This window comes from Rhipicephalus microplus, chromosome 8, assembly GCF_043290135.1.
Source record: "Rhipicephalus microplus isolate Deutch F79 chromosome 8, USDA_Rmic, whole genome shotgun sequence".
Lineage (NCBI taxonomy): Eukaryota > Metazoa > Arthropoda > Arachnida > Ixodida > Ixodidae > Rhipicephalus > Rhipicephalus microplus.
This window is the reverse complement of record NC_134707.1, coordinates 82,569,977-82,583,272: the sequence shown is the minus strand read 5'-3', so window position 1 is coordinate 82,583,272 and position 13,296 is coordinate 82,569,977. Positions and strand designations below refer to the sequence as shown.

Here is a 13,296-nt window from a genome sequence, read left to right as displayed (position 1 = left end):
AAGTGATTTGGGATATCCGTTGAAATAAAATTGAGCAGACTGCCATGCCTTAAAAGAACGTGTATGATACGCCTTCATACTTCGCACTAAGCCCACAGCCATCCTGTTCGAAAAAAAATGGCAGCATATCCACGGAGTGAATGATGGAGAGTGGGGCGAAGAATTCGTCCGTCCATTCGTTATTGCTTCCTTCCGTGTATGCGTCCGTCAGTGTGACCGTCCATGCGTCCATCAGCCCGTCCGTGCGTGCGTCTGTTCGTGCGTCCGTCCCTGCGTTCGTCCATGCAGCCGCCCCTGCGTCCGTTCATGCGTCCATCCATGCATCTGTCTATGTGTCCGTTCGTCCATCTATTCAACACTCCAAGTACCACCATCTCGCATCTTTTCATCATATATTCCCCATATAGAAGCACCGCCATCCAGCGGACATTCCAAGGACTAAACGAGAGGTGGCACACGCACACTTTCTTACGGCTTGCGCTTCGGGTCCACTTCCCACCTTTAACCACCTCGAGTTCGTGGTATATACTAGTTTACTGTATTCATGGTACTGCGGCCGAACGCTCGCTAAATCTTTCGAAAACCAAGGAGGTTACGCCCAGCGAGTATGACGTAGCAAAATTTTTCAGTCAGATAGTGCTCAATGTACATGCCAATGGCTGCTAATGGGAAATGAGAGGCGGAGAATTCGGCTTTTACTTTCTTACGGCTTGCGCTTCGTATCTACTTTCCATTTTTAACCACCTCGAGTTCATTCATGGTATATACAAGTTCATTGTATTCATGGCACTGTGGCTCAACGCTCGCTAAACCTTTCTAAAACTAAGGAGGTTACACCCAGCGAGTATAACGTAGCAACCCTTTCTTGTCAGATAGTGTTCAATGTACATGCCAATGGCTGCTAATGGTGATCGCAGCCTGCGCTTTAACTAAAAGCCGAATGCTCCTGTCTCTCATTCCCCATTAGCAGCCATTGACATGTACATTGAGCACTATTTTTTATTGGTCAACAACGCACAGAAGAACTCCCTTACCAGCACCACCTTGGAGGTCAAAACGTTATACTTGTTAATTACTACGGGAGAAGAACGGGTGCCGCTATAAGAAGTTTCGCCTCTAAAAACTGTGCTGACTGAAGTCAGCGCAAATACACATGCATATACCAAGTTCCATAGTATGCGAGTAAACGCCAGATGTGGTTCACACTATAAACCAAGCCGGCACAGCGAAAATAGACATTTCAAACACTTCAAGTGGCATTCCATGGATAATACGTGAGTAGTACGTCATTTGTTATATGTACTAATTTAGGTGTGGCACGCCAACGCTCAGAATTGTGTTGCAAGGACAATTAGCCAGCTACCGCTATGTACAGATCACTCTTGCACGTACTAAATTAAGTGCTGACTTGCATTATTTTTGGTGATCGCGGGTGTCTACGTCACTTTCGTTTGCAGCGTTGGCTGGGCACGTTGCAACAAGGCCATAATATATCTATATATACTTCTCACCTAAACAGGCAACCGCGTATGGTTGCTCGTGCCCGTAGAAGTACTCCAGATAACGCTGGTAATACTTCATTTTCATGAAAGCGACTTTTGTGCTCTAATATGAATTCTAGGGGTCCGTCACACAAGCAGCAACCCTTTACCCAGCTGTGGTAACAGCCTTCCTGTCGGGTCCTAAAATGACACAGAACTCTAAAGGTCCGTAACGACGTCAGTCTAACTAGCAAGCTTGAAGTGCCACTCATGAACCTCTTCTCTGACATTATTCGCATAATATCAATACCTAAAGTGAAAGCAAGCTGCTAAACTTTTATTTTTGAGGCATGGAGGGAATTTTTGCAACAACAGTGATGACAAGACATAAAAACATTGCTGCTGCCACGACGACACTTCACCTCAGCGATAAAACCCTGCCATATTCGGTAGAAAATGCTCCTTGTCAAGAAGTGCGTCTGTTCTGAACAATTTTGGTTGAATTTTGCCCTGCGAAATAACCCTTATGGCACAAAAAACAAGCATGCTTTTGTACCCCAGTTATATAAAAAAAACTTGTTTCCGGCCAACACTACACGTGGGCACATTGACTCCCTCATTTATATTCACCATGTGCCGAACAGAATTTTCAATTCCCCCATGCACCTGTGATAGCTTGTCGTAGTCTGCAGGGATATCCAGCCATGAACTGAGAGTATCTGGGTGCTGTCAGAGCACCATTGGGTAGAACCTGCTCACAACAGATGTTTTGTGACAACTGCCGACGAAGTACTGATTTCACATACAACATTTCATCGCTTCATTGGCTTGTAATAGACTCCTTGCCAAGGCCATAGAACAAAATGAATTACACCCCTGCGTACTTGATGGCTTTCTACATGCAGTTATTAACCTCCCGGCAAGCCATTCCGCTACAATCCGTGCCTCGAGGTTTGTCAGTATGCACCTATCAAAGTGCGTAGTTACATTTTCAAGGTTACATCAAACAAAAAATAAAAAATAAAACACGTCTCTAAATGCGGGACGCGTCCTGCTTCATAGTTCGATTCACCCTAGTATTTCATGTTTTCATTGTGGAGCGCCGATTGCTAAAATATTGCTGGACCTCGTTATATTTAAAGCGGTTGCCGTACTCAGTGGTGGTGCACTTGGTCAGCACAACTTCACCACAACGCATCGTGGGCATAACGGCTTTGTAATTCACTAAAATTGCGCGCTCAATATGCTTCACCTATACGCTATTGTTTTACTTGCTTCATGCACACATATAGCGCATGTAAATGCTGCAGACTCTGCGAGTGGAGGTGAGAGAATGTTCAGTGTTTCTGTGTGCTTTAATTGAAAAACACTAGACGCCTTTAGCTTATAAAGCAAGAAGTGATTTTTTCCCAGTGGTTTTGTGATTGGTGCATTTAAAAATTCTTCATACGTTAATAAACGCTGTTGGCTCAGCCATAAATGCACCTCAGGGAACTACCAAACAAAAAGCCATAAAACTGGCGTTACTAAATTTTATTCTTTTTTTGTGAAAAGAAAAGATTGTTTTTCAATGTTTTCGTTGTACTTATTTTTGCAATGAATTGGTTTTTTACGTGTTTTCTTATTACACTGTTTTCTTATTCAGATTCTTGCACTGCCATTTCGATTCCAATAGTGAACCGCATCGATGGGGTAAGATTTGCTGATTTTGCATAAATAGATTTCGCTTGTGCTTATGCGCATTAGTATTTACCGCATTTCAATGTGTACATACTACACTTTGCGTCCGAACATTGTCAATCAGAAAGCAAAGAACACGCATATTTCAGGTGCAACACCAATACGTAAGGATTGGACAGTGTGCGTTTCTATTTATAAAAGGCGTAGACACGAAATTATAAAGACCCAAAAGCTCATGACGCTGCACTGACAATGCGATGCTGTTACCAAAAAAGCGGGTGTTTTCTCGGCTTCTTTGCAAAAATCTGGGCCTTTCACTGAAACGACCCGATGGCTCTGCGTTCTAAAAAACAAAAAAAAACTGGTTTATTCAAAGTACTGCGAGATGGCGTCATATCTCATGCACCGCCTCCAGACGGAAAATTTCGATGTCCTTTATAGACAACTACGTAGATACGTGGCCCGTATTTTTCTTTTCTTTTTTTGCCAATGCCTCAATGATAAGCACCATTAAAAACACCTCAAGGCAACTAAACGATGAAAAAAAAATGGGGTTACCATTTTGTTTGGGCCACCGTATTACCAATCAACATGCTGTCGAAAACTTCCCCAGATTATCCGCAGCAAACATTCCTGAATGAAGACGTTTTTGCTTAAAACTCCAGAAGCAACGAGGGAATTCACTATCTCTATCATGACATTCATGATGGTGCCGACCTAACTTTATTGTTTAATGTTTATAGATTAGTTTTATATAAATGTTTTCGCAATGTGCCACCTGCAGTAATGTAGTCAACACTGTACTTCAATCTAACATCACAAAGTATTTTTAAGGCTACAAATGATCTTCTTTCAGTTTGCATAATTGTGATCTGTGTTCCTCGCATAAAAGTAATGGCAACGTTCTTTTGTTAAAGCTTGTGCACATTTGTTCGAAACTGGGAGACTCTTTAGCCTTCTCACGTAATAATTCAACGCTATAGCGATATGATTTTCCAACTGCGCACTGCAACCAGCCAATGCACACATTTTGTTGTAAGATGTTACTCCAGAAGTTTACACTGTTTATTAGTACAACGTAATCGATAGAGGAGAAATTGACGTGTGTTAGTGAAGTTTTTCGTTTGGCTGCTAATGAGTAGCATGCTTTGATCCATGAGCAATAATGCGGGTGAATTGTTTTCAAAATTCTATGCACCCACTACGTGGTCTCAAGGGAGGAGGAGGAAGAGAAGAAATGAAAGACAGGGAGGTCAACCAGACGCACGTCCGGTTTGCTACCCTCCACTGGGGGAAGGGGTGAGAGGAATAAAGGAAAGGGAATGCACGCAGTAGCGTGTGTGCCTATTGTCTAAGCCTTCCCCGGCAATGAACTACGAAGTCGCTATGATAATCAATGTCCTCAAACCCAATGGCAAAGTACGCTTCTACTATCCAATATTACCGCGATATTAGATTACGTAAGGTCAAGGCTGCGTGCATTACGCGTGTGTTCGTAGAACAGGAAAGCGGTTTTCATTCGACTTCCTTGCAGAAAAAGTGAGCTTGACAGTACTTTCAAGCAGACGTATGGCTGCGTGGTAGAACACCGGCTGTGATCTCCACTTGAACCACAAAAATTTATTTAATTGGCATTTTTCTCGAATGTTTCATCCCGGAAAATATAGTGATTTCGCACTCACAAACTACGTCGGCACCGGAATTTCTCTAAAACGAGCTAATTCCTTCACAAGAAATTGATTAATTCTTGGGAGGATTCGAAAACACTAACGTTATCAATCTAGGCCTTTTTTTGAAAATTTTGCCCATATTTATCAATTTATGCATTTATATATTTCTGAATTAATTCAATTTACCCTCAAGGCCAAATGGCATTACATCGAGGAGTGGGTTATTACAAAAAAGGGTAACTGAACAAAAAGCAGGAAATATAGTTATATCGTACAAAAAAATCTCATAAATACAATGCAAGCTAGTGCATAACAGAAGAAGTTATCACTAATAGTAATAATGTCACCCAGAACTCTGTTCCACTTCTTCGTGGAACAGAATTCTGGGTGAACAGAAGAACAGAAACATGAATTGAAGGAAGTATTTCTGCTGCACAAAGGCATGCCTACTTTGTGTTGGTGATCAATGCGGCGGGATATGTGCTGAGGGCGAAGATGTAGTTGGTCACGAAGAAAAGGATTATTGTAGGTCTTGCGAAATAATGCTAACCTGGAGATTTTTTTTACGATATGTTGAGGAAAGGAGTGCTAGGGTAGTTTTTATGCATGGTTGAAATGCTCGCGTTTTTGTAATAAATAGACAACCCAAAACGAACTCATTTATTCTCAGCAAGTTTAAGGGAAGTTACCAGATTAATATAGGTGGGGTCCCACATGGCAGTAGTATATTCTAGTTTAGAGCGTATAATATTTTGTATAGCAGCGGTTTTAAGCCATATGAAGAATTAAAAAAGTTGCGTCATAAATAGCCAATCATGCGGTTAGCGTTGTTAAGAATGTATTCAATATGAGGTTACCCGTTCGCATTAGTTCTTATGTGAACTCCAAGATACTTATAACAGTTAATGGAATCCAGATGAATGTTATTAAGATAGTAAATATGTGATGAAATGGAAGCTCTCGATACAAAAACGATTTTACACTCTTTAATGTGGAGGTGCATTAGTCATTTGTCATTGCGGTTAGATATAGCATTAAGGTCAAATTGCAATATGTTAACTTCATTATCGTTGGTACTTTCTCGAAAAATAACATAGTTGTCAGAAAAGAGATAAAATTTTATATGATACAAATGATGAGATGTTGTTATTAAAATGAGAAACAACAGGGGGCCTATAAGGCTGCGCCTTGCGGAACGCCGGAATGAACTTCGCGAGAAGATGAATTCTGACAGTTTGCAGTATCGAATCGTGATCTCTTAGGGAAAAAGCATTCAATCCACTTTGGTAGGTTACCGTCAACATTTATTTGGTGTAGTTTGTAAAGTAGCAGTCTATGGCAAACCTTGTCAAAAGCTTTTGAAAAATCTAGGAAAATGCAGTCGGCATGGGATGAGTTATGAAGAGTCTGATGTAAGTGATGAGTGAATGATATTAACCGTGTTTCCCATGAATATGTTTTACGAAAGCGATGTTGTGCTGGCGCGAATAATGAGTTCGATTCTAAGAAATTGACATTGTTTGTAAATATTATAGGATCAAACATCTTACAACAAATACTAGTTGAAAATGGAACGTAAATAATTGAACAGTGTTTATTACCAAATTTATGGGGAGGAACGACTTTCACAATTTTCCAATAACTAAGAATAGCAGAGGTGTGCAGTGGCTGTAGGAAATTTTCATTCATATAATGGAACTGTAAGTGCCAGTACTTTTTTGAAATTTTGTGTTGATGCCATCATAACCAGGAGACGCATCATTCTTAAGTAATTCAATGAGGCGTACAACTCAAAAAGTTTCAATAATCACTGTTGACCTGGGTGAACAATTTCATAAAATCGCGCTAGATAAATCATAACGGTTATCTACGAAAAACTGTCTTTATAAAACATTCGCTAAGAGCAGCAGGCAGCAGCGCAATGGCTTTTACTAATCTCGTCACCGGATGAGTCAATTAGGAAAATATGGTAGTCGAATTGGGGGCGATTGATTTGCGAAACTTCTTTTTGCACTAGCTTGTAACACGGACGGCAGAACGTTAGTGAGAAAGTTATCTTTAGCAGATTTCAGCGCAGATATGTAGATGGATGATGCAGATATGTTGGCAGCCCAGCGTGGGTCGTTAGTAGGTGAACGTACGTCTTGCGGCTCTATATAAAAGCTTCTTTCGGTTAGATAAATTTTTCTAGTGAGCGTTGTGCGATGGTGCAAGCACGTTAGATAAGACGATTCAGCGAGGAATACACCTATTTGTTTGTCGATCAAATTGAACTGCAAGCATATCCCACTTAGGCTGCGCTGAACAGGTCTGAAAACTGCTTAAGAATGGGTCTACGAAATTCGCTAGTTTTGCTTTAATTAAGTCGAAGTCTGCTTTCTTAAAGTGCCACATCGTTTTCTTTTTTTTATCTGCTTTAGCACAGTTTGCATCAAATAAAAACCAGTTACAAATATTCATTGATGCCTGGTGCATAGGTTAGAGTGGTAGCAAAGTCTGGTGGATTTGTTAACACCAGATCAAGAATTCTAGCACCGCTAGTAGTTGCCCTAGTTGGTGACGTTACTGTTTGTGTGAGAGAAAACCTTGAACTTAGGTTAATAAATTCACTCGGCTGTGGCGAAGATGGTAATAAGTAAGGTGCATTTATGTGGCATATTTTACTAAGAAAGTTAAAATTTCTAAGCAGAAACAGAGGATGTGATGAAAATCATGTGAAAATTATATCGGTTGCGTTGTGAAGTTCGTCGACAAAAGTTGAAGGTGAAGAAAGAGAGCGATAGCCTATTCTTAGTATTATCTTGTGGTAGCCGACAATTGCTGTAGCCCAAACTAGCTCTATTTTTAGTGTCAATTTGGTACAAGAAGGAAAAATTTCTTTTGAAAAGAATGGCACCTCACTTGCGCCTTGTCCGACCACAACAGCATAGGTGAAAATGGTTTCAGTCATCAAAGATTTTTCCATCACGGACAGGCGCATGGAGCCACGTTTCATTCAAAGCAATTATATTCGCTCTTCATGTATGAATAGCTGATGATAAAGAGTTATATTTGTTTAGTACACTTCTGACATTAGAAAAAACAAAAGAACAGATACCTGAGCGTGTGATTTGCGGTCACCTCCTCTTGCACAACTCTACGTAGTCGCATTAACTGAAGAAGACCACGCATCACCTACATAATTGATACGTTTATTTTTACCTCTGTAACTTAGTTCGCACCCTGGACAATACATGTAAAGTTTGCTAGTCAGTAGTCAATTTTAACGCCGCTTAAGCGTAGAAGAACTGTGCTGAGCTTTCCCAAAGTGAATGCAATTTTTATGTGCCTACTATTCGAAACCTATTCAATTGGTCTTTTCTTCGTATTTACTACAGCTCTATAGAATTCACATTTTGCCCTCTCTTTATTTGATGATATTATAGTACTAATAAACAATTAGCATATGTTGGTGGTGTTAATTATATGCTTTGCCACTCCTACTTGCAAGCAAGTCTTAAAAACTTTAAAACAGCCAAAAAAGAGGTTACGGCATGCTGTTTGATTAATAGTGAACTGTTGCATTTACTACACACTTTCTCTTAATGATAAATTATTATAGTCTATGATGTTGTCAAAGACATGTCATGATAGTGAAGTGTATTCGTTAATCCGCTACCGGTCGCAATGTTGCTACTTGTCCTAAGCACCACTTTCGTATACTCTGTAGCGCCCGAGTACGCCAGAATAATTCGAACGTGAGAGTTTATTGTAAGTTCAGCTGCCATATAAAATTACCTCTCAAATTTCAGCAATTTTTTTATGATTTGCTTGGGCTATAATAAAGTTGTCGCGAATAATAGCACACATGATTCAATTTGTGCAACCAACTGCATAAAGCATTGCGAACGCATCAGCCGAAAAGAACTATATTAACTCATAACGTATTTTGTAGATTTTGCTGAATAGCTTGACAGCGAATGATATTGCGTGTATTTATTCTTACACCCTATACAGCCTTAACACTGAACATATTTATTCTTTGTACTACTGTACGCTGTCACCTCTATGTTGAAGACTGCTCATGTGATTTTTTTTCTCTCTGGCTACTTTATTGTTATGCGTTACTGTCGATTCATGATGTTATGACAAGGCCTTGACATTCATAAGATAACAGCAGGTCGCAACAGATTCAAAATTTCAATGATTGCAGCTTTCTGTACGGTCTCCACCTCTCACCCGAATCACAACTAATTTGGCAAATCTTCTAGTTTATCTGCTGTTTTCATCCATCGCAGCACATCGACGATTTATCTATTGAAAGTCATGTTCATCGTTTTCTTTATTTTGCAGTGCCTTAAGAAGCTCGGGGCATCCTGCGATGCATCCCAGGCAAGTGACATTTCTTCTTTGTGAAGCACCTACAAGCTAGTCTGCTTCAACATGTCTGCAGCTTTACAACAATGTACAAATATCACGAGCGTAAATTTCATCTGCACAACCGCAAGCACTCATGCGAAAATACAGCGTTCAGTTCAAATAGGCAAAAGCACATAAAAAAGAAGAGACACTGAAGTAGTCCAACTTGGACGAATGTTCAATACGACTTCCTCTTTCAAGTCACAGGGGCACACACTTTGTAAAAAAAGCAAAGGTAAAGCCAGGCCAAAGTACGGAAGAGAAATCAAAGGTTTTGTTACGTGGCAATGCATCATTTGCCGTCACTTGCTTTTATTGTGGCCTTCACGCAGTCTATGCACAAGGCCAAGGAATGTGACCGCATCCTGAATAACATGTCTGAAGTGTGACTAAATTTCGAAGATAAATATACCTTTGTGTATGGGCCCTTCTTGTGGCACATGGCTGTTTGGAGTGATCTATGCCGAACAGGTTTGTACCCCTTTAAAGCACAATTACTTGTTCGAATCCACATGTCCAGTTCTCTATCGTAGTATTCTACGCCAATAAGCGAAAAGGCCTCAGTTATCACGCCCTGTGATCTCTAAAATCTCAACCGTAGAGCAAAATTCAGACTAGGACGGCTAATATTTAGAACAAATGTTCGAATTAGAAAGTTCTACTTTTTACAGAACAGTCATTAGCAAGAAATGGCTACTTGAGTACAATGCCTTGTAAAGCTGTATACGTCAAGTTTAATGATATCTGATAATCATGTCAAGGAAAGCATAGGCGTTGTTATATGAGGTCATTTTAATGTAAATGTGAACAAAGTGAATTAAATGATAACTTGCTGTGGGCAGAGACCGAGCCTGCGATATTCGAATAACGCGTCCGATGCGCTACCAGTGGAGCTACCACAATGGCTACCCCCACATCCACTTTATTGGGTATGAATGTGAATTAAACTTCTTGACTGCAGGTGGCACTGACTAACGCTCCCATGCCTGTGCTTCACCGATTGGTCCAGGACAGGAACGGCACATTTACACAAATCACTATCTTTAACAATACAGCGTATTAACAATCAGTGGCTGTGGGAGCGCTGGGGCTTAAATTTTACCACACTTATTGAATATGGAAGGCGTAGTTCATATATTTTGCCGAAAGTGCGATGTATACGTTCTGTGGCGAAGAGCACACGCCCTGGCCTGAAATCTCACTGATGAATAATGCTACTGGCATAAATGAAAGGATTATGTAGAATTTATTTTAACAGATTTTCTCCAGCTACTTTCAGTTTCACTTCGGCAGTTTAACCATATTATGTTAGTAAGCCCCACGAAGTGGTCATGCGACAGGAGCACATTGCTTGGTCTTCACTCTCACTTCCGTTCAATGAATCCGTTTTTTACGCTGCAAATTGTGAAAGAAACAGACATTGCAACAATGAAAGGATCTGAACGAAGTGGTGTTTAAGGCCGACCAATGCACTATACCAACAAATCGCCTTCGTGGCCATGGCTTTGTACTGGATAAACCACAGTATAAAAGCCTATTATTTACTGCTTTCTAAGCTAACGTACAGACAGTCTCGCATCATAGAATACTAGCACACTGACATGTGCCACATTCGAGCAGGTTAGTGCAAAAATATGAGTTCTCAGCCCGTTTAGTGTAAAACAAAACTCATCATAGGCTCATTGTGCTTGCTGTGCAGGACTTAATCGATGCTGTTTCTCCACTTGTGAGGGTAAGTCTGTTTTAAAATATTTATTTTTATGGCCTCATTCTAAAATTTCAGGCATATAGCGCGAACTATACATTACCCACAAGACGGCTTTCGGCAAATACTCCTTATGCATAACAAATGGTGTTATCACGCATAAGACATGAATCAGAGACCGCCGCGTAAGCCATACGTGTATGATCTGCGTCAAAAGAAACTCGAACATTTCATGCCTTCGTGATGTCATAGTGCACGCCGTCCACTTATCACTATAAACAGTCACGCATATACGGGCAAAGCTGTCGAACCGGATGCGCGAGCCTGTCGATTGTGATAACTGGATGGCGCATGTACTATACCATCGCGAAGGCTTGCCGCTATTTGCGTTTCATTTGACGATGATAGTACGTGTGAATTTAAGGGCCACTGATTATGGCATGCCTCCAATAGTTTTATTAAGCAGAATCACACTCAGAAAAAAATAAGTAAACTATTGATTCCGGGCGTTTAGAATTGCGTTAATGTTTTTAACTACAATGACTGCCGAGCCCGGGGGAACTCGGGAAGAGCGAGCGCTGTAGTTCCAGCAATAATTATATAACATGCTAGCAAAACGTTATTCCTTAATTGTTATTATAGAGCTGATAAATGACATTTGCATTGTGCGTGTTACTTAAGCATACGCAGAATGCTAATTCTAGGTGATTAGACAACGAAATGATCTAGGTGATTATTATAAGATGCAGGGAGGCTAATAGACGAGTATGACTGATGGCACTTAGGCTGCTACGAAACATATGTGTTATGACTGTGTTCTAAAAGCTTCTCAAATGTTTTAATTTTCGAGTGGATATTTTCAGATTTGTTTTGAACAAACACCTTGGTGAAGAAATTAAATCGGGTGTTTTGCGAGTTCTATAGAGTGATCCGCCGCTTAATTTACAGCGTTGCATTTCTGTGGTAGCATAACAAATCAGTGCATCACTCCAACCTTTTTTCACGTGACCTCGACCTATCCATGTGACCAAGAGATATTAACACAATTAAATGCTGTAATAGTTCGCGGTCATGTGAAAATGAGCAACCACTCATACAAACGTCTTCATTGTAGGAATAGTTAGCCCGCTGGCAAACAGGAGACAAGTTTGTACATAGTTTTTCTCGAATGCTAGATGAGCATGAACTAAGAGCATGTATTATTGCAATGTTTAGAATAGATTGACCGGAGAGTTCGGTGTGAGCTGTAATATTTATTTTTTGGACGTTACGTTTTTAAGAATAAACTTCTGAGTAGCGAGAGAGAGCGAGAATTTATTAAATAACAGAGAGGGTGCCATGAGCTAGTGTGCTCTCGCCTGCAACTCTACTTAGGGGATTGGGGAAGGGAGAAAATCTGACTGATTCACCTATATGAAAATCGGTATAACACGAAAGTGAAACATGTTTTTGCGGGGGTAGTTGATTGTTTATTGTGCATTGTTTCAGCAAAAGCAACATATTACGAAGTCATGTTAGGAACGGCAAGCAGCCAGAAACTTTCAGCGCACATCTCAAGCAGAAAGAACGCACAAAGCTAGCATGGAAAGGAGTAGTGCGGACAAACAACTGCCACAGCTCGGCACTTAAAGCACGCTGTTCAAACACAAAGACGCACGAAACAAGCGCTCAAGTATACACAGTACCAGCGCGAACAACTGTCACAATTCTTCCTGCGTCGTATATCAGCAGCGTGTGAACGCAGCCGTGGCAGCGTGCGAAGTGGTCTCCGTCCTCTCCTAAATTACAAGTCTGACAAGTGCGCGCGCAGGAGAGGCCACGTTCCGTGGAGGGGGCGCTTCATGGAAGCGACGACTTTTAGAGCACGCCCAACGCGAGCCCGTCATGCCATCTCACCACTGATAACAAAAACGCGCTATAGTTTTGAAGCTCCGAGGACTGCCAAACGTTGTATGATCTATATTGTGGGTATTTAGTATACGCATCCTCTTCACCTGTACATTATCATCATTATCATGTATGGCTCATACTTCCTCATCGTTGTCGCGTAGCATCATCATCTTGGTTCATTCATCGTAGCTGTAGGCTGCCGGTTTTTCGGCCCTAATAAAGGTCATTCAAACCAAGACTTCATACGTGGTGGAGGGGCAGGGTAGCAACCGACGCGTACGTTCGTAGCGGAGACGTCGAGCTGACGGTGCCTGGTGGCGCGGCGGCGGTGTGCGGGAACGATGGGAGAGTCCGGGAGACAGTGGGCTGCAGGTTGGCCATGTGGGTCATGGACGTGAGCTCTTCCCTGATGACGTCCCGCAATGACGTTGAAGAAGACTGAATGGGAGACACTGAAGGTAGTGTGAATCCC

At 41.2% G+C, this 13,296-nt stretch overlaps 2 protein-coding genes across 3 annotated transcripts in view; one reads left to right on the top strand and one right to left on the bottom strand.

Moving 5' to 3' along the window:
• The window catches only part of LOC119165646 (gastric triacylglycerol lipase-like), a 78,351-nt gene that overhangs the window by 31,944 nt on the left and 33,111 nt on the right, over positions 1-13,296 (bottom strand). The gene's annotated exons all lie outside the window — the stretch shown is intronic.
• Positions 2,635-13,296, top strand: part of LOC119163865 (uncharacterized) — a 35,219-nt gene continuing 24,557 nt past the window's right edge. Inside the window, exons 1-4 of the mRNA XM_037415941.2 lie at positions 2,635-2,806; positions 3,127-3,173; positions 9,164-9,202; positions 10,929-10,961. Coding sequence (XP_037271838.2) covers positions 2,725-2,806; positions 3,127-3,173; positions 9,164-9,202; positions 10,929-10,961 — 201 coding nt within the window. The 5' untranslated portion in view covers positions 2,635-2,724. The remainder of the gene's footprint in view (positions 2,807-3,126; positions 3,174-9,163; positions 9,203-10,928; positions 10,962-13,296) is intronic.